Source organism: Octopus sinensis, linkage group LG14, assembly GCF_006345805.1.
Source record: "Octopus sinensis linkage group LG14, ASM634580v1, whole genome shotgun sequence".
NCBI classification, from domain to species: domain Eukaryota; kingdom Metazoa; phylum Mollusca; class Cephalopoda; order Octopoda; family Octopodidae; genus Octopus; species Octopus sinensis.
This window is the reverse complement of record NC_043010.1, coordinates 45,790,988-45,814,416: the sequence shown is the minus strand read 5'-3', so window position 1 is coordinate 45,814,416 and position 23,429 is coordinate 45,790,988. Positions and strand designations below refer to the sequence as shown.

Genomic DNA, 23,429 nt, shown 5'->3' with positions numbered 1-23,429 from the left:
TATGAAGAGTATACAAAAAATAGCAAAGTACTAGGACCTAGCTATTGCATTACAAAATCTATGGAAAGTGTGGGTAAAATATATCCCAGTAGTTATAGGTGCATTAGGAACTATCCCTAAGGATCTGAACAGATGGATTGAGGAAATAGGCATAAAACCCAGTTTAGTACAGCTGTACAAAACAGTGTTATTAGGGACAGCTAGGGTACTTAGGAGGGTTCTTGGAATCTCAGGTTACTTACTGTAAGCCAATAGGAGGATTCATTGGCATCTAAGGCTACTTGATATAGCCCGACATAAGGATTCTTTTCTTTTCCAACAGTCTAATCTGTTGAGTGCATATGAATAGTAATGATGATGATGAAAATAAAAAAAAATTACATATAGGATCTTACCACAATGTGACGCTGTTTCATCTGTCATATTTTTGTACCAGTAATGTAGTGTTGGGTCTAAACTGTTCCCAGTTGGCTCAATGTGATATATTCCATCGTCTTTTATAATGAGGCCACTGCAATAAGTAATATATACATGTATAGTAGCAGAGACACCCGGTATTGCCCAGGAATGAAATTTTTCCTTATATATTGGAAGAAAAAGCAAAATATGTTGTACAGAAATTTGTCATTCTAAATTTAATTTGTTCTTCAATTGGGATACAATTTATTCTTTAACTAGGAAATCAATTCTGAATTCCTAATACAAAAAAAATTAAAAAATAAAAAATAATAATGATGATGATGATGATGAACGAAAATACAAAATTTACCGCTTTTATGAAAGGAGATAAATTCTACCACACATGAAGGAAATTACGTAAGAGCTTCTGGGTAAACAACACTCTTTGTTTTCTGGTTTGGAGCAGAGACAAATAAGTCTTACAAACTACCTACCCTGGAGCAACCAACATAAAAGTGACCATGAGAAAAGCAAGCCAGTAGATTTCAAAGACTGACCTTGAGCTTTATTAATAGATTATTGCAAAGCAATGTTGCACTGGAAATTGTGTTCATTTGAACTCAAATGGCAGGTCTGTTGGTTTGATTGGAATTTTGGAATGAAAGCCTCTTCTCCAGAGACACATCCATTAATGGTAGCTTCTGTCACATTAGGTGGTAATGTCTCCACAATCAACCTTGTCCCATTGAATAATTCAGGAGGATTTTATTTTCTTAGAAGTATTATTGGAACTCCTACCTTCAGAAAATGTTCATGTGGAGGAGTTCCAGGTGGCTCAAGAGAATTAAGGGTGATACACATTTACAATTGATAATGTGCTATCATATCTCAAGCAACATGGTTATAGTATAAGTACACTAAGACAACAGGGTAATGCTGTTAGTAGAAAAGGTTAGGAGATACTGTAACTTTAGGAATTTTTAAAGATTTTCTAAAAAATTTTCCAAATTTTTTCACATTTAAAAAAAAAAATTCTTTTAATTTATTGAGTTACAGTGTTTCACCCTCCTCCATTACCTTTCTAACCCCTCCTAACAATTGTTACTCTGTTGTCAATAGCATTTAGTCCTTTATTGCTTTATTTATTTCAGTCATTTGACTGTGACCATGCTGGAATACCGCCTTTATCACAATTGTTACTCATGTGATGTCAAAATGAGTATGCACACACACATATATTACAAACACACAAAGGGGCTTTCTTTCAGTTTCCATTTATAAAATCCACTCATAAGGTTTTGTTTAGTCAGGGAATATAATAGAAGGCACTTCCGCAAGGTGTCATACAGTGGGACTGAACCCAATACTGCATAGTTTGGAAACAAACATCTTAACCACACAGCTACGCCTGAACCTATCACAGCCACAACACTGTCTCAGCAACATACAAAACTCCTATTCATAATTGTTCCTAATATTACAGCAGAATGTTACAGTATTCTGAATCTTTCTCTAAGAGTCTCAGTGGAATAAAGCCATTATAACAGCGTATAATAAAAACTACATCTACACCATTTTCAATGTAGTTTTAGGAGGATTTGGAAATGGAGAAATAAATTAAGCTTACAGAACATGAAATCATAATAATGGGCACAACTTCAACTATTAAATTCGTAACAAATAAATCTCTAATATAACAGAATGGAATTTTCAGGATATAATAAGGACCAGCACTAGGGACTATGGAAAAGGTACTGCAAAAGTAGCAATACGGAACCTCATAAATTGATATTCTTCCAGTAGAGTTAAACACACACACACACACACACAGAGTGTTATATCTATGGTAATTATTATAAGTTTGACAAAACAATTCTAAATGAAATGTATATGAAGGCGAAATAAACGTTACATAACTATATTAATGTAAAACTATATGTACATAAATCTCAGAAGTATTAGTATTATCAGATATATTATACATGTAGTTAGAGGCAGTTTATATATTAGTACACAATCGGTGAATATAAACTAGCTGGAGGATTCACAAGAGGAGGAGGAGTAAAGTAAGACATTTTCAATAAATTGAAGTTCTATCGGTCGTTGACCTTGTCAAACTTAGCAGTCAGATGAAGCCAACAACCACAGAAACTTTAAAGATGCTGCCAATTAAATTATATACATATATGTATACATGTGTGTGTGTGTGAGATATACAATGCTAATTTCAGACATAAGACACAATGGCATTTCCTTAAAACAGAAGACATTCAACTTTAGAGTACATTGTTTATATATTTGTGAGTGTGTGTGTACACACTATCCTGCACACACAAATATATAAACAATAATGGTGATGATGATGATGATGATGATATATGTTTACCTTAATGAGTTCTGTCTGACCCATAACAGCATGAATAATGAATGTTAAAAAAATGTGGATGATACACACACATGTATATACTTTTTATCATTTATTTTACTTGTTTCCGTCATTTGACTGTGGCCATGCTGGAGCATTGCCTTGGGTTTTAGTTGGAAAAATCAACCCCAGGACTTATTTTTTAAGCCTACTACTCATTCTGTTGGTCTCTTTTACTGAACTGCTAAGTTAGGGAGACATAAACACACCAACACTGGCTGTCAAGCAGTGATGGGGGGGGGAGAGACCCCCCCCCCCACATAGATATACACAAATATATATATATATATATATACGATCAGTTTCAGTTTCCATCTACCAAATCCTCTCACAAGGCTTTCGTTGGACCAAGGCTATAGTAGTAAAAGACACTTGCTCAGGGTGACATGTAGTGGAATTGAACCTGGAATTACCACACAGCCACACCTGTACCTGCATATATATATATATATATATATATATATATATACAGGTAAAGGCGTTAGGAAGGGCATCCAACTGTAGAATATACTTATATATATGTAAAACATTATATATGTATATATATATATATGATATAAGGCGGCGAGCTGGCAGAAACGTTAGCACGCCGGGCGAAATGCGTTGCCGTATTTCGTCTGCCGTTACGTTCCGAGTTCAAATTCCGCCGAGGTCGACTTTGCCTTTCATCCTTCCGGGGTCGATAAATTAAGTACCAGTTATGCACTGGGGTCGATGTAATTGACTTAATCCCTTTGTCTGTCCTTGTTTGTCTCCTCTGTGTTTGGCCCCTTGTGGGTAGTAAAGAAATATATATATATATATATATGATATACATAAATATATACACGCTCATACACATATACAGATATGCAGAAATGACAGCAGTAAGTAGAAACCCTTATAATCATCAAAATTTATTTCCTCTGAAATAATTAATTATTAATTAATTGTCATAATGTGAACATTTTATATTTAGTAGACATGCCCTTTGTATTTTTCAATGCAAGGACCCTATCAGATGACAAATATACTCTTGTGGAATTTCTTGCCAAGTCTCATGCAGTCATCTCAAGCAATCTAGTTTTGAAGGTGCTGTCTTGTTACTCTTTATACATACATACATATACTCGTTTACTTGTTTCAGTCATGTAACTGTGGCCATGCTGGAGCACCGCCTTTAGTCGAGCAAACCGACCCCAGGACTTATTCTTTGTAAGCCTAGTACTTATTCTATCGGTCTCTTTTGCCGAGTCGCTAAGTTAAGGGGACGTAAACACACCAGCATCGATTGTCAAGCGATGTGGAGGGGGGAAGGCAAACATAGACACACAAACATATACACACACATACATATATATATATATATATATATATATATATATACACATATATACGACGGGCTTCTTTCAGTTTCCGTCAACCTAATTCACTCACAAGGCTTTGGTCAGCCCGAGGCTATAGTAGAAGACACTTGCCCAAGGTGCCACGCAGTGGGACTGAACCTGGAACCATGTGGTTCGTAAGCAATCTACTTACTACACAGCCACTCCTACACCTATATATATATACACACACATACACCCACACAAACATATGCCTATATTCAATATATATAAATTATAGATATATATATAGATAGAGATATATATGCAACGTATACATGTGTATATGTGCATACATATATATATATGCATATACATATATTCTCATCACATGATCTAAAATTCCTTTGTAAAACATATTTTAAATGATGTAATGCTGAAGTTGGTGAAACTGGTCAGGAAAATGGGATCTTCCTTCATTTGCAAAACCTCTTTTGGTTACAGCTTACACAAAAAAATATATTCAGAAAAACTTTTTTATATCTAAACAGTCTTTTCAGTAATATGTTATTTTCTCTCTTTGTGTGTGTGTGTGTGTGTGTGTGTGTGTGTGTGTGTGTGTGTGTGTGTGTGTGTGTGTGTGAGTGTGTGTATGTGTACACGCATGTGCATGTGTGTGTGTGCAAAAAACTTGCCTTGCAACACTAATATTTTTACAGTAAACTCTTATACTGTTATGTAGAGACATTTGTTGCATGAAAACAATTTTGTACCATTATTTTCATGTGTGTGTGTGCACGCGCATGCATATATGTATGTGTGTGTGTGTGTGCATGTGTATGTGTGTGGATACACACACATACATTCAAGGATTCCACTACCGTTATCAATTATGAAACATAACTGTTGGTTAATTCTACCACTATATAACCTGAAGACTGCAGTAAGCATGAAAGTACTTGTTTTATCACAATATATATAATTGTAAAATAGCAAAAAATACAAAAATAAGACATAAAAATCAACGATGACATATATTTAACTGTACACAATCATATAGACTCATAATTTACATATCTATATGAAAGTATATATACATATAAACACACACACACACATACATACATACACACACACACACACACATATATATATATATATATAGTGAGAGAGAGAGAGATAGATAGATAGATAGATAGATACACACACACGTATCATCATATCATTTTGCTTAATATCTATTCTCCATTTGTCTTGTAACAAGTCAATATAACAATAACAACAACAATAATAATAATAATAACAACAACAACAATAAAAATTACCTGATGCCATCACAAGTACTGACAGCAGCAATGGAATAAGGGTCTCCTTCAATATGACCATTGTAGTAGCAATGTTGAGCATACTGAAAAGAATAATTAATCTAAGTGTAAGCAGAGAAGTTTTTCATGTTATACTCATTTTTATTTCTCTAAATGGAAAAGATTATAGAGATGAGGCTTCAAGTTGAGTGGTTAGTTGTAGGAAGAACATCAAATAGAAAAATTAGAAACATTTCATCATGCGATCCTGGAAACTAGATGAAGGTGCTATGAGAAGAAATATAAAACAGTGACTCACTAAGTCTTCTTTCATCACTCTGGCCAATTAAGCCATATACAGGTTCATATGAAGCTACAATCTGAAATTACTCCCTTTCCTTTCATAAATATAAAGTTTCCTACTGCAAAGTAAGTAGGGCAAGAGAGCTAAGCATCTTTGTTGGAGTATAACACATCCTTAATCATAGGACAAAATATGAATCCACACCTCCCCATCAGAAAACCAATTTGACCTCCAATAACAGTTTCTCAGCAAAACAAAAATGTAACCAATAGTTCTGAAGGAATGGTTCAGATATTTGATATCATGTATTGTCATGTATTGCTTATTATTTGATTATTTCTGTTCACTGCAATTTTCCCATGAAATAAATGAGAATACAATAGTTACAAATTGTAAAATATAGCAATTAACTTTCAAACAGGCGAGATTTCTATAGATAGATATTAATATAAGCAACAATAGAACACATTACAGTGAATGATGCCGAGAAACTAATCATTATGACTGAGATAAAAATAAACTTGATTACAGTATAACAACCAATGACTGAAAGTATAACACAAAAGCAGTGACATTTTCTAATAATTTCAAAAGGAGACACTGACTGTTCAGTTTTTAATGAATTTTAAAATAAAGAAAGAGATGATAATGAAGTTATGTTTTCAGCCTGCTTTATCTGTCATGGAGAGTTTCAAGAATGAAATGCATAGGACCAACTGGATTGCATTTAATTCTAACATCTCATCCAAATGGTATTTAACATACATAAATTCTCTGAGATATAAATGCCATGCACTAGGTTATATGATTTATGTAACAAATAGCTTAATGTTTGATAGGTGACAGTAATTATTGCCAAGGAGATATAATCAAAAGCTTTCAGTAATTAAATAGCAGCAGTTATAACACGAAGAAGAAATAATTTTTCAAATCATTTCATTTCCACAGTACCTGTGAAAGAATTCAGCTTTCTCAAACTTTTTTTTTTTTAATTAGCAAGATAGAAATAGCAAAGATAGAAATCTCATTCTTAACAAAACGAGTGTAATGTTTTCCTAATATTTTTTTGCTATAAATGTTCACACTAGGAAAATTGCAATAGTACAAACAAAAAGAAAACTGCCATAGGGATTACTGACACCAAAACAGGTATATGTTGTTAGAAAAACTGCTGGAGTGATAATTGGAGTCAGTGAAATCACCACAGAGATAACTAGCTTCTGAGATCCAGCTTTAGAGAAATGTCACTTCTGTGATTCTACTACTCTTTATTCCACACAACTCATTAGTGAAGATTAACGAGTTCAGCATTGTTTCTTTAATTAGCTAACATCGACAATATTAAAAGAATGTATTTGTAGCTATTATGATGAGGTCTGGTTGATCAAAACTGGGGATTAATATGTAAATTAGCTTTTATTTTATGATTTATATTTTTGTGAAGAGTACATTTGCAAATATCATTAAAGCTTATGTTTTAGTGGACTGACTATCATTTTACCATTTCCTGGTGTGAATTGCTTAGCTGATGCCTATTTTTAGCACAAAATCTAAGTACTATTAATGAAACGATTGTTTTATATGAAAGAAGTCAAAAAGAACTCAATTCTGTGTACAAGTAAAGCGTCTTGGATCTCTGGAGATTGGCAAGGAACCTGGATTTTGAATTAGCTATGTGTACATAAACAGCTTCTGGCAATGATGATTATAAATTAATGTCCATACACTGCATAGTATGGTGGCTTTAATGGATAGTTTCTGCCACCCAGGAGATATAATTAATACTGAAATTAGAAATAGTTAAAGTATAGTAGTGCCCAAAACTAAACAGAGCATAAGGTGAAGTTCATAGAGTATGTCACTTTCTTCACTGGAAACACCCCCACCAAAACCCCTTATATACAAGGCATAATACTATATAGGAGTGAACTTTGGACACTAAAATATATGATCTGTGGAAATTAAAGACAAAACAAATTGAATATGATGCTCTGAATATGCTACATTAAGCTGTAAGACAAAGTATCTGCAAAAGAGAAGCTGGCTGGAATTAAAGGCATTAGCGATTAAGTGCAGGAGAGGAAATTGTATGAGCATGGCTGATACCTATTGTAAGATATGTCAATATGACATCCTACATACCTATCCAATCAAAACCAAAACAGAAATTAGATATTAGCATTTGCTGCTAACAACAACAATTGTGATAATGATGACAATAAAGGTTAGAAGGCATAACATAATGCCTGCAATAAACTCATGGGCTATAAATTCCTGAGCATTTTCTGTCAGAATTTCAATTTTGGAAATGCTATTTTGAATCCTATTTGACTATAAAAGGAACATTTTGCATTTTAAACAAAAAAAACTGCCTTGAAGACCAGTGAGTTTGCAAAGAGTTTCCACCAGAGTTTTAAAGGCAGAATGGAAAAGTAGATGAGAATATGAAGTTATAAATCTCAATCCAAAGTAAAGTATATATATATATGCAAGCATGTGTGTGTATGTGTGTGAACACACATGACAACTAAATAACTAAATAGTAATGTAGTATAATAAATATAAATGCAGAGAGCCTGTGCAGCAAATTGAGTTTAACCTTAGATTATATGAACAATGTTAAAAGAGTTGGAAAAAATATCAGAAATTATATCAGACTGTAGTGAAAATAACACAAATATGAAGTTAATGGTCTGATCAATCTTTGCCATTTGACTCTGAAATATTAATCATATTCAATAACCAACAGTCTTTTGGGGCACCAATGGACACTTATCTCTAAGTTGTGTGACACAGAAAACAATTTAGTAGAAGTATTGAACATAACTGAATTGGGACATATAAGAAGAAAAAAAACCCCAGCTAAAATTGAAATGGATCCATCTGGGAGTTTGCATCCATTCTGCAACACTTATCATTGAAATGGAATATGTATGATATTTCAACAATCAGAATGTTATATTTCATGTTTGTTTATAGCAGTGAGAATGGTGATAGTAAAATATAATAGAATATGGTGGAGACGTCATTCCTTTATAACCTTCAGAACCAAAGAACTCATGCACTATGCTTAACAAGTCATCTGTCATGTTATTTAGTTGTGATTGAAATTGAGACTTTGGTCTCTTAGGTCAAGTATTAGCTGACTGAGAAGCAGCTACAAACCCTCTGCTGTACACCACTTGAATTATTAAAGGATCAGAAAGTCATTAGACCTAAATGTTTTTACTATCTACTTAAAATGATTATTATACATATTATCATCATTATTATTATTAGGGCTTTTCATCCTTTCAAGGTTGATAAATTAAGTACTAGTGAAAGCTGGGGTCAGTGTAATCAACTAGTCCCCTCCCCCAAAATTTCAGGCCTTGTGCCTATAGTAGAAAGGATTATTATTATAATGAAGGTGGTGAGCTCACTGCATCATTAACACGCTGAGCAAAATGTTTCGTGGTATCTTGTCTGCCTTTATTTTCTAAGCTCAAATTCTGCTGAGGTAGACTTTGCCTTGTATCCTTTAGGGGTTCATAAAATAAGTACCAGTTGGTGCACCACTCAAAATGCTACCTAAAAGACTGAAAGAAATTGGAATTGTAACATGCATTATCAAACTGCAGAAAAGTACCATCCTATATTCTGCAAGAATCCTAAAAATAATTCTTGAGATTTGAGGAGACTTGTTCTCACCAAACCTCAAAATAAAATACCTGCTAACTAAATTAGTATGCACTAGCATGATAATGATGATGATAATTTGTATTCCAAATAATTGAAATTAAAACATATACTTACATACTCATCTTTTGATATCTTTTTTGAATGGAAGCCTGTAGGCAATAGAGTTCTTGAAATATATCTATTTGAAATTAATTCACTGAAAATGAAAAAAATAAATATGTTCATTTAATAGAAATTAAATTAATTTTATTAAAATATTCAAAATATTGTGTAAGCAAAATGTTGCATGAAAAATAAATGTTCCATTTTCTAGACTGTCTTTTCATTAAACAGAAAACCAATATTTTATAGATGTGTGTAAATCAATTAAATCAATGTCAGCATATTATTGATATTTAATTTTACTAACTCCAAAGAAGCATAAAGTAAATTTGGACTCAGAAATAAGGCACTAAATTAGATATAGTAAAACATTTAGTGAAGCAGTCTCCATTTTCGTATTTTATCACTAACATTATAGGTAGCATCTGTTTTTACATGCTGATATAGTTATATGGACCAGTACATCAGTATGAAAAGTTTCCGTGTATTTTATTATCTATCGGTTTTGTCTATTATCATCAATCAATTTTCTTTTATGATAAACTATTTTGTTATCTTACAATGTTCAGCATAACTCACTTCATGGGTTTGAAGCAAAATAAGAGGCAAAACGTGTGTGTATGTGTGTGTTCCTTGAATAATTTACATTGAAAACAAAACTGTTCAATAACATCCTGATGTCTAAGTTTCATTCTTTTTGTTTAAATACATTTATTACAAACATATTACAAACTCTATAAGATGCACCAAGTGTAAGCTATGGACACATAAGAGATGCAGCAATGTCAAAGGAAGGCTAACTAGGAAGATGGTTTTTGTATGTGGCAGATGCTCAGGAACAATAAACACTGAAAATGCTCTGAGACCAACTTCCGTCACTTTCCAGGGAGAAAAACTAGAAATAGTTGATAGTTTCCGTTACCTAGGTGACCAAGTCAGCAGCGGGGGCGGGTGTGCTGAAAGTGTAACTGCTAGAGTAAGAATAGCTTGGGCAAAGTTCAGAGAGCTCTTACCTCTGCTGGTGACAAAAGGCCTCTCGCACAGAGTGAAAGGCAGACTGTATGATGCGTGTGTACGAACAGCCATGCTACATGGCAGTGAAACATGGGCCGTGACTGCTGAGGATATGCGTAAGCTCGCTAGAAATGAAGCCAGTATGCTCCGATGGATGTGTAATGCCGGTACTCACACTCGGCAGAGTGTAAGTACCTTGAGAGAAAAGCTGGACCTAAGAAGCATCAGTTGTGGTGTGCAAGAGAGACGTTTGCGCTGGTATGGTCATGTGGCGAGAATGGATGAAGATAGTTGTGTGAAAAAGTGCCACACCCTAGCGGTTGAGGGAACCTGTGGAAGAGGCAGACCCAGGAAAACCTGGGACGAGGTGGTGAAGCACGACCTTCGAACTTTAGGTCTCACTGAGGAAATGACTAGAGACCGAGACCTCTGGAAGTGTGCTGTGCGCGAGAAGACTCGGCAGGACAAGTGAGTCCATAACCCGTGGCCTTCTACATGGGATGGAGCCAGCCTACGTATGCATACCTTCCCTTCTTGGGACACAAAACTCTACTTGTGAAGACGTGATGAGGCAAGTGAGGATCAGAATCGAAATCGATCAATGGAAATTGCGGATGTGCTACCAGTGCCGGTGGCATGTCAAAACTCTGCTTGTGAAGACCCGTTGAGGCAAGTGACGATCAGAATCGAAATCGATCAATGGAAATCGATCAATGGAAATTGCAGATGTGTTACCAGTGCCGGTGGCATGTAAGAGAACTTTCCGTTTCGCGACCGTTGCCAGCACCGCCCCGTTTCGTGTCCGTTGCCAGCCTCGCCTGGCCCTCGTGCCGGTGGCACATAAAAAGCACCATCCGTTCGTGGCCGTTTGCCAGCTCTGTCTGGCACCAGTGCGGGTGGCACGTAAAAAGCACCCACTACACTCACGGAGTGGTTGGCGTTAGGAAGGGCATCCAGCCGTAGAAACACTGCCAGATTTGACTGGGCCTGATGAAGCCTTCTGGCTTCACAGACCCCAGTAGAACCGTCCAACCCATGCTAGCATGGAAAACGGACGCTAAACGATGATGATGATGATGATGATATGAAAAGAAAATGCTTCGAAATTATTTATTTAAATATTACTAGATAAACAAGAAACAATGAATGTGAAAATTGTTAGATTTGTTAGTGAGACAAAGTATTAACAGATACATCAGAACATTTTAAAACTCAATTCAAAATTATACAAAACCCCCAAAGAAATTTTTCCATCCTTTGACATAAATCATTTCTGCATCATTTCAGTTTTTGCCTGTACTGTGTAGATTGAGTAGATAAGTCATTGGACGATCTATTAATGAGTCATCCATTCAAATAATACATTGCTTGTCTTTGAGCATATCACTTTATTGCATATTACCTTAGTTCAACTGTAATTAGGAAGAGATACCACAGGTTTCAAGAATGAGGTATTTTGTAGGGGAGTTCACTCGTCACTTCAGTCTGCCTTGCCATTGAAGTATGACATTTGATGATTGGATGTGTGTGATGGTTGGTGTGGTACAGCCATTCTGTACGTGTCAAATTCAACATGTACAGGTATCCTCTTATATGTAGCTATCTTCATCAGATTCAAATGTATTACCACCATATGTACTGTCCATAAAAGGTGTAAGTATTCAGTGACAACAGTCAGAGAAAACAAAACATCAAACTGTATTTGGTAGTGTGATTTATAGTTTTGCCACATTTCTGATTTTAGAAAAAAACATTCCAGAGGAGTATAATTTCTAAAATGTATCTGTAACATTTTAGTTTGTAGCATTGTTTGTATCTGTGAAGCTGTTTTAGTCAACAGTGTGTCTGATTTACAAGTGTAAATTTTTGGCATTACTATGGTGTGGAGAAGAGACATTGATTCAAAAGGGTATTTTGAAAGGAGCAACTGATGATTTTCTCTGAAGTATACATATATTTATTTTCTTCAAACATTACAAAGAGATATTCTGAAGCACTATCACTCTTGAGAGAGAACAGTTAAAATACAGTAAGTTTACATGTTCGGGGGTAATGCAAAAATAACAGAGTGTGTGTGTGTGTTCACATCAAACTAGTTGGTTGTCAGTTTTTGACAAGGATCTACAGCACATGTGAAAGAGTCCCTAGTGATAAAACAGCATAGGTAGTCATTGTAGTCGCAAACTGTTTTGATAGTTGATGCTTATGTTACTAGTTACATTTGACAGGATGTGGTAGTGATAATAATGCTGACCCCAGACCATTGTTGTCTTTGGTGGGAGCCAAAGGAGAAACATTCTCTTGATGTCCTTGTAGATGCACATTTCTGATGAGAGCTAGGTCCCAACTAGCAAATGATTCAGTGGTCTGTTTAATTTGATTCAGTCAGGAGCAACTTATGACCCATGGGTTGCATGTGACCTGCAGGACTTTCTGAATTGCATGTCAAATGAAAAATTAACTTCAATTTATTTTAGTAGTGCAGCCTACTTAATAAGTCATGTCTCATGTAGACTGCTTCTTGGCAAAAAGGTTGCCCATTCCTGATTTAATGTAATAGAAGAAAAAATTATGGACGGTGGTGGTCATAAAAAGATTAAGTTACACTTATGATTGGTCAAAAATACCAAATAAAGTAATTTTTCTGTTGCTAATGTTTCTAAATAAAACAAACATCTTGAGCAGTGACGTTATGAACTATGCTTTAAAATTGCTGAATGAAGCTAAAGTTTTAGTGCTCGAATCTTGGCTAAACTTATTACATATATCTATTTCACAAACAACATTGAGTTGCTATAATTTTTGGTAGAATAAATCTTTATAGTTATAAGGCTTCCTTCTTAATTTAATTTCTTAAGAATAACTTTCAGGGAAGCAAAGACAAATATGACACTTTATATTGATAAACATATATAGAAAATTTTACTGGCATGCTGGCAGAATTGTTAGCATGCTGGATGAAGTGCTTAGCAGTATTTCATCTGTCTTTATGTTCTTAGTTCTAATTCTTCTTAGATTAACTTTGCCTTTCATCATTTTGGGGTTGATAAAATAAGCACCAGTTGAACACTGGTGTTGATGTAATTGACTTACCAACATACCCCCCAAATTACTGGCCTTATGCCAAAATTTGAAATTATCATTATTACTTGTCAGTAAATATCTCAATAAATCAAATGAATATAACTATAACAGACATATATTTAGACACCTCCCACTTATAGAGAGGGAAAGAAAGAAAGGTGGGAGAGAGAAAGAGAGGGAATGAGGGAGAGAGAGTGGGGAAGAATAACTTAATGGCACTATATTGTAGTGGTGGTTTACATAGCTGAAATCAAATCTCTCAGGAGAACAAGTGATTAGTACTCTTTGACAGTATAACAATATTGTATTATTATAGCAAATAAAGTATAATATGAAGTTAATTTTTCTCTTGATAATGAGTCCTTTTATAGTTAGTTAATAATATTGAACTTAGAGGTGGCATCAAAAAGTCCCCAGACTAGTTATGTTTATAATAAAACAACTTATTTGTCTAAGTTTTAACATCATCTCCTTTGAAATAGTCACCTTGTGCAGCAATACACTGGTTCCTGCATTCCTTGCCACTTTTGAAATCTGGTCTGGAAGTCATTTTTTGTAAGCAAGTTAAAGAATTGTAGAATACAATTTGCTCTTGATTTTGACAATGATGTTAAAACAGCAACCTTTGAGCTGCATTTTCATCTTAGGGAAAAGATAGATGTTTGTAGCTACTAAATCTGGTAAATAGGGCAGTTGCAGAAGTGATACCCTGTTGAGTGAAGAGAGCTTGGTGACAGTGTGCATGACTTAATAAGTCATGTCTCATGTAGACTGCTTCTTGGTAAAAAGGTTGTCCATTCCTGATTTAATGTAATAGAAGAATAAATTATGGACAGTGGTCATAAAAAGATTAAGTTGACACTTATGATTGGTCAAAAATTCATGCTCCACAGATCCGGTCGCTTTTGCTGAATATCCTCCCTCCAAACACTTCAAAATGTTACAGTAAAACTCTTGATTGACCGTCTGGTCCTGGAGGATGAATTCTTGATGCATAGTGGCAGCTCTTCCAGATCACTCATTGTCTCCCAGAGATGTTCTTCAACTTTTGAAGTGCCTGTGTCACTCGAAACATTGTGTGCAACCCATTGCCTTGTTGCTGTAAGCTTGTTGAAGCACACTCAATGTCTCTGTAGCAGACTTCCCATGTTTAACTCAAAATTTCATGTTAGCTCTTTGTAACTGTCTCTAACAAAATCACAGACTTCAGCATACACATGATCACCAAAACACTAATTTCACTTGGCACACTGCCACATGAAGGTCACTGCTAGCACTCACTGCGCACGCAACCATGTGCTTCTATCTGGTGGTGTACAACAGAACTAGTCTGGGAACTTTTTGATACCACTTTGTACAAGTATTAATTAGGTGAAATGTTCACATGAAACAACATAACAGATGGCATGCTGATAAAGAAGAAAAAGAATACTCTATCTCTAAGAAAACTGATTCTTTATTCTTAATGAGAGTGTATTAAGTATACAATTATTCATTTAGTGTCATTAATTTAAAACTCGAAAGTAATTTATCGTTTTCTATGTATATTAAAGAAGCATTAAAGTATATAATTTTGTAAGGTACATAAATGGTATTTGTTGGAGCATCAGCATAAACTTAAGTAGCTGTTACTGTCTGTTATATTTTGTTTTAGGCTAGCCTTGTAATTTCTCAGTAATTAAGTCTTTCTAATATTAAAAAGAAATAAGGCAGCAAGGTGGCAGAATCGTTAGCTTGCCAGGCAAAATGCTTAGCAATATTTTGTCTGGCTTTATGTTCTGAGTTCAAATTCCACTGGGGTTGACTTTACCTTCCATTCTTTCAGGGTTCATAAAATAAGTACCAGTTGAACACTGGATCAATTCAATTGACTTAGCTCTTACCCTTCCCCCAAATCTGTTGGCCTTGTGCCAAAATTTAAAATTAATATTAAAAAGAAATAAGGCAGAGAGCTGGCAGAACTGTTGGCACACCAGGCAAAATGCTTTGCTGCATTTCATCCATCTCTGAGTTCAAATTCTGTCTTTCATCTTTATGGGGTCGATAGAATAAGTACCAGTTGAACATTAGGGTTGATGTAATCTACTAAGCCCCTCCACCAAAATTTCTGGTTTATGCCAAAATTTGAAGTCAATATTCAAAAGAACTCTTAGTGGCATTTTGTCTGTCTTTAAGTTCTGAATCCAAATTCTGCTGAGGTTGACTTTGCCTTTCATTCTTTTGGGGTCGATAAAATAAGTGCCAGTTGAGCACTGGGGTCAATTTAATCAACTTATATCCTCCTTCAAAATTGCTGATTTTGTGCCAAGATTTGAAACCAATATTAAAAAGAAAAACTGGCATATGTCTTTTTAACAGCTTAGAATATCAGTAACAGCATAGAATAACAAGAATAATGTTGGTGCAATGTTTATGCAGACAAGAGAAGATTGATAACAAGGAAAGAAAACTGAGGTGTTAACTTTGTTAAAAAAAAAATAATTGATAAACTAGAAAAATTGATTCATTTTAAACACTTATGGAAAGAAAGTAATTGAATTAAGTATCATTGAAATTAAGATCATTATTATCTTATTATAAATATATCTTCTGGTGTACAAATCAATCAACTGATATTTTACTTATCTTGCTCATGTTAAATGGTTTACTTTGTGTGGTTACACCTGTTTATAAAATGTTGTCAATGGGTAATTAGCATTAATGGCTTTCTTCTGAAGACAAGAGTTTTGATAGCATATTTTTCTAAGGTATATACATAAATATAGCAATAACTGTGTATAATTAATTAAAATGCTGAAAGTAATTTAAGAAAATGAGTAAAACTAATATTTCCATTGAACTTGAAAGTTAATTTTGATGTTGTTAGCAACAGCATCAAAGTTAATTTCCAAAATAAAAGAAAATATTATCAATTTGTTTTCTGCTCTTTAATTATGGCGATAAAAAAACATCAATAAACTCTTTGAATATGTATTTATCATATTTGTTGGTTTCTGTTGCTTTCTCCATGCCCACAGAAACATTTGAACCTAGCTCTGCAACTATATACAATGTTTTGTCAATATTGATGGACTCTACATAAACATGGTATTTGATTGCCACTGAATGAACTGAGCCATGCAAAGTTCAGTGTTTTTTTTGGTCATAAACTCACAGCAGTAACAGAGATAGGAAATGAACCAATAAACTCAGCAGTCAGCTGTGACTGATTACAGATAACTTCCTCCACTAGTTTGTTCATTTGTTGCTTTTCACTCAAAATTTACTTCTGATCTACTGTTCAAATTGCAATGTTTATCTTGCTATTTGACACTTTCTGCTTCTTTTGACTGTTTCATTGTATTGTCTCTTATCATTATAAAACAAAAGTTGTTTTCATGGTGAGTTCCATTAGGAAGACATCCTTTTCAGGAAGAATAAAATTTATTGCTGAAATATATAACTAATTTTGCATTGCAAGTATTATTAATGTTTCAAAACTAATTTAATTTTCATTCTGCTTTGAATTATTATTATTTTAAGTGAAGTTGTAAACTTATTATGTAATATTTAAAAAATGCTTTCATAAAAACCAAGCCTCAAGTTTGATATTTGAAAAACCAACAATCACGTTTATGCTAATTGAAAACTTACAACTGTTTCCGGACCAAACATTTTTTCTGAAGATTAATTTTCTCCGAACATACGTTAAATATATCTATTTCATTCTCAATCTCTTAACACTTGGGATATTTCAACAGAAATTGCTTTCAATCAAATATTCAAAAGAGATTAATCAGGAGGGAAGGAATCGTTAACAGACAATAATGATATACTTTGGGAAAATCTAAATAAATCCAACCAAATAAGCCAATTGGCAGCCAACCAAAACATAATCAAGTATTGATCTTTTTCAGAAGGAAATGGAAACCAGAATTATGCTAACTTGATACAACCTATATAATATCATAGTCAGCTTACTAAGTAAAAGAACAAAGTATAAATAATATGAAAGTAAAATAACACACAATATAGAAATATAATTAAATCTCTACCAATAAAAGAGAGATGAGAGTGATGGTGCTGTTAATGGTGATAATGTTGATGGCTTACATCATTATCTGCATTATTTGTCTTGTTATTATTAATATAGTTTCAGGAAGTGTGGCAGCCAAGACTGTAGATTGTTGTTTGAATACTTAACTGTAGTGTAGTTTACTGGCTTGTATTTCTGAGTTCAAATCTAGACAAAGTCAGGTTTAACTATTGTTTCCTTGAAAGTTGATAAAATAAGCATCGATAAGGAATTGAATTGAGACAATCAACTATACATAACGCACACTATAACACTAACTGCTAAAATACTTGGTGAAGAACTCAAAACTGGTTAGAGACTAGGGTAACTTCTGATAAAGCATGCAAATGCTCCATGAATGAAATTAAAACAGAATAAAACCAGAAACAGAACTTGAAAATTCTAACTTTGAAAACAACACTTGGTGGTACTTATAGAAAGCCTGGTGGTTACAGCAGTTTAACAATACAGGGTAGCGGTAATTAAACTGTTTAGTAGAAAAATCTCTTAAGACTGATGGAGATACTCTCTTGGTGATGGGAGGTTTTATAATGTGATAAGCCGAATGTAGAATAAGTTGATGTAAACCAGCACTGTAATGAGAACCAAAGTGTGAATCCAATGGCAAGGCTTACTGAGATGAGAGATAGATTCTGATCTGAAGCTGAACTAGATAGATCTGGTGCCTATTCCCAGTGAAAGCAAGGTGAATTAAAGCATCATCATCCAACCCATGCTGGCATGGGTTGGATGGCTTGACAGGAGCTGGCCATGATGGGTATACTGGGCTTCGTATATTTTATTCCAATGTGTCATTTTGATGGCATGCACTGCTCTCTCACTCAATGATAATAATAATCCTTTCTACTAAAGGCACAAGGCCTGAAATTTTGGGGGAGGGGATAAGTTGATAATATCAACCCCAGTGTTTCACTGGTACTTAATTTATCAATCCCAGCAGGATTTGAACTCAAAACGTAAACACAAATGATATACTGCTAAGCATTTTGGCTGGTGTGCTAACAATTCTGCCAGCTCGCCACAATAATAATAATAATAATAATAATAATAATAATAATAATAATAATAATAATGTTTATGGTGGTGGTGGTGTTAATCAAAATCTACCTTCTCATCTTCATCATCTGAATTATTGTCATTGTCATCATTATGACAGATGACAGCAATAATGAAGAATGCCATCCTTAGTATTGCTATTATATTATTAATTGTAGAGAATTGTATTGAGTACAGATCAAAATTTCTCATGTGAAATCTGAACCAATTTACTAATTGGAATGCATCTCCATGTGGTACACCAAGTTGGCTGCATTTAAACATTTAAGTTTTTGACATTCTAGTCATGAGATTGCACACTTAGGACACACATACACATACAATTGATATGAGTTTATAAAAAACTTTTCTCTCCCCCATCTGAAAGGTTACTTCCTTTACACTTCAAGATTCTGATGGGTGGAAATGAAAGGAAATTAGATGGAAATAAAACAGAAAAATATGTATATGTAAATATATATACACTCACCTGTTTTTTTTAAGTTTTAAAACAAATTTTTTCTTATGTGTTGGGATAACAATTGAAATATTTTCTACGTGTGCCTTCTGAAATATAAAAGAGAAGAAGAAACCAGAATCAATAAAATGAATAAAAATGTTAATGAAAGTAAGACAATGATAAATAGCATTGCTGTCATAGTAAAAAATGTAAAATGCTAAAATTTGTTCTGTTTATTTTGTTGAAATGAAAATAGATTAATTGATACAAGAAAAAATGTTTTAAAAGGAGAGTCAAGGTAGTTTAATGATTTACAGATGATGAAAATGATGAATGACACTGGTGTAATGGGGTGAACTAACTCCTGATCAAATTCTAAATCAGTACCTCACACTCCTTCTTAGAAGGAAGTACTAAAGAAAACATTAAAATAACAGTTCTCCTTTAATTTTCTTAATGATTTTTCAGATGAAGAAGAGCAATGCTTATAACTCTTTATAGGGGTCCAAATTAGTAGGAAACAACAGCTGCCACAAAAATAAGTTACTAGTCACATATTTCTGTCACTAAGATTTTGCTTCGTCAAGTTTAACCCTTTCGTTACTGAATTTATTTTGAGATGCTCTGTTTCTTTCAATTATTTTAAATATAACAAAGAATTTAGTAAAATAACTTGGTCATCATTAAGCTAGCGTTAGGAAAATAAATTGTGATTAAGGTTTGGTGAAAGATTTTAATTCAAAACTTATGAAAACAAGACATTTGTATTCAGAGCCAGAGCCGGTTTCAGCCGGATTGGTAACGAAAGGGTTAATAATTACAGAATCCAATAACAGCAGAATTAGAGACTCCTGTAATTCATGGAAAGATATAACATTTAAAATAAAATAAGTTATATCTTATCTTGTACTTGTTTCAGTCATTAGGCTGTGGCCATGCTGGGGCACTGCCTTGAAGAACTTTTAGTCGAACAAATCGATCCCAGTACTTATTTTTTTTTTGTTTCTAAGCCTAGTACTTATTCTATTAGTCTTGTTTTCCAAACTGCTAAGCTATAGGGGCAAAAACAAACCACCACCGGTTGTTAAGCAGTGGTGGGGGACAAACAAACACAAAGACACACACACGATGAGCTCCTTTCAGTTTCTGTCAACCAAATCCACTCAGAAGGCTTTGTCAACCTGAGGCTATAGTAGAAGACACTTGCCAAAGGTGCCACGCATTGGGGCTGAACCTGGAACAAGTGGTTGGAAAGTTAGCTTCTTACCACACAGCCACACCTGCACCTAATATAATAACATAATAGATAATAACAATATTATATTGTTTTGGAACAAGTCCATTCTTTTTAAGGTGATGTAATTGGATTCAGTATAATACTGGCCAGGAAAGAGTTAAATGAGTAAGCATTTTATTGGGTTTCTAGGCAGGGGTTTTTGTTCCTCAGACCTGTAGCCATAAATAATAGATAGACCATTTTAGAAAAGATCAATATGGTTGATCATCAATTGAAGAATAACTAATTGTGATGTGTTAAGCAATTATCTTTGTTAATCACACCATGAGAAATGTTCAGTCTTTTATTTCATATACACACATGCATGCACTCATGCATGCAAACACACACACACATTAATTTTAAGCAACAGAAAGTTACAGTGTATGAAACTTTTGGTCTTTGAGTCAGTTTTGCAATTTAGTACTGATCAAATACACACACACACACATGCATACATACAAGGCATATATAAGTTGTAGATATGACTGTGTGGTTAAAGAGAGTGTGTGCTTGAGATAGTTTGTGAATCCACCAAATTGTTCTGTTTTTTTTTTTTCTCTGTACAGAATTGTAATTAGAACACTAAGATGGTTACTTGAAAACACAAAATAATGTTGTTGTTGTTTTGCCCCAGGTGAGCTCTAATGAAGCAGACCTGAGATCAAAGGCATTCCAGCCACATTTTTATATTCAATTTTATATCTAAGTACCATATTTAACATATAATACATCTTTAGGCTACAACTGAAACCATAATATAGAATTTTATTACTTTCTTTTTTTGTAAGTATATCAAATTTCCTTAATAGAATACAGCAATCAAAACACAAGTACAGATAGATGTAAGTCTGATAAATTTATTCTAATTGAACCAATGCTAGTTTATTCTCAATATCATTGTTTTAATGTCCACTTTTCCATGCTGGCATGGGTTAGGTGGAATTCCTTGAATCAGATATTCTATGGACAGATGCCCTTCCTGTCACCAACCTTCACCTGTTTTGAAGGAAGGTAATATTTTTCCATGGTCGAACATATTTTCACAGAAGATTGGAAATGAATGACACCAATTGTAAGACAGTGGCACATGTTTACAACTGCTGAGAGATATCAAGATAAAAAGATACACAGACACATATGCATATGTATGTATCTAGATATATACAATACTGTATGGTATTAATATCAATATATCCACTCTATTGATAAATGTACAAGTGCTTGGTTTTCTTCTGACTCATACATTCTTAGACAACTATGTGTGTATGTATCAGTTAGCATTCATATACCTGAAAAAGAAGCACACTATGACATTAGAGCAATAATATATTTTGGTTTTTGTTATGGCCAGTCAGTGACCATCACTCACTCTCTGACCGGCTACAACAAACAACCTTCTAAGTATATATATATATATATATGAATTATTAAGGTGGCTTATTTGCAATTTACAGCCAAAAGGCACAAGTATAGATGTCACTAAAGTGACTAAGGGCGCTAGTTAGCACCAACTGACTAGCACCTAAGTCACTTTAGTGATGACTATCATCATCATCATCATCATCATCATTTAGCGTCCGTTTTCCATGCTAGCATGGTTGGACGGTTCAACTGGGGTCTGGGAGCCGAAGGCTGCACCAGGCCAGTCAGATCTGCAGTGTTTCTACAGCTGGATGCCCTTCCTAACGCCAACCACTCGAGAGTGTAGTGGGGGTTTTTTATGTGCCACCGACACAGGTGCCAGACGAGGCTGGCGAACGGCCACGCTCGGATGGTGTTTTTATGTGCCACCGACACAGGTGCCAGACGAGGCTGGCAGACGGCCACGCTCGGATGGTGTTTTTATGTGCCACCGACACAGGTGCCAGATGAGGCTGGCGGACGGCCACGATCGAATGGTGTTTGTTACGTCCCCAAAGCACGGAGGCCAGTCTATGCGGTACTGGCTACGGCCACGTTCGGATGATTTTCTTGTGTGCCACCGGCACTGGTACCACAAAGATACAAATTCCATTTATGTTCATCTATTTTGATTTGTTTGATTGATTTGATTTGATTTGATTTGATTTTCACTTGCCTCAACAGGTCTTCACAAGTGTCACAAGAAGGAAGGTATGCATAGGTGGACTGTCTACGTCGCCGGGTCTTCGGATGGTGTCTTTATGTGCCACCGACACAGGTGCCAGATGTGGTGGCGAACGGCCACGATCGGATGGTTTTCTTGTGTGCCACCGGTACTGGAACCACAAAGATACAAATTCCATTGATGTTCATCTATTTTGATTTGGTTTGATTTCACTTGCCTCAACAGGTCTTCACAAGTGTCACGCGTGTTCACACACTGCCTCAACAGGTCTCCACAAGTGTCACACACTTGCTCTGCCCCTCACAGGTCTTCACAAAGTGTCACACACTTGCCTCTGCCTCAACAGGTCTTCACAAGTGTCATAAGAGGGAAGGTAAGCACAGGTGGACTGACTACGTCGCCGGGTCTTTGGATGGTGTTTTTATGTGCCACCGACACAGGTGCCAGGTGAGGCTGGCGAACGGCCACGATCAGATGGTGTTTGTTGTGCCCACAGCACGGAGGCCAGTCGACGGCCACGTTCGGATGGTTTTCTTGTGTGCCACCGGTACTGGAACCACAAAGATACAAATTCCATTGATATTCATCTATTTTGATTTGGTTTGATTTTCACTTGCCTCAACAGGTCTTCACAAGGGTCACACACTTGCCTCTGCCTCAACAGGTCTTCACAAGTGTCACACACTTGCCTCTGCCTCAACAGGTCTTCACAAGTGTCACACACTTGCCTCAACAGGTCTTCACAAGTGTCATAAGAGGGAAGGTATGCACAGGTGGACTGACTACGTCGCCGGGTCTTCGGATGGTGTCTTTATGTGCCACCGGCACAGGTGCCAGATGAGGCTGGCGAACGGCCACGATCGGATGGTGTGTGTTG

The 23,429-nt window shown here is 35.1% G+C and overlaps 1 protein-coding gene across 1 annotated transcript in view; it reads right to left on the bottom strand.

The window, feature by feature from the left end:
- Positions 1 to 21,197, bottom strand: part of LOC115219335 (disintegrin and metalloproteinase domain-containing protein 12-like) — a 58,615-nt gene extending 37,418 nt beyond the window's left edge. The window contains 6 exon segments of the mRNA XM_029789496.1: positions 396 to 511; positions 5,454 to 5,536; positions 9,532 to 9,613; positions 19,218 to 19,294; positions 20,009 to 20,038; positions 21,177 to 21,197. Of these exon segments, the coding sequence (XP_029645356.1) occupies positions 396 to 511; positions 5,454 to 5,536; positions 9,532 to 9,613; positions 19,218 to 19,294; positions 20,009 to 20,038; positions 21,177 to 21,197 (409 nt within the window).
- Between the last annotated feature and the right edge of the window lie 2,232 nt (positions 21,198 to 23,429).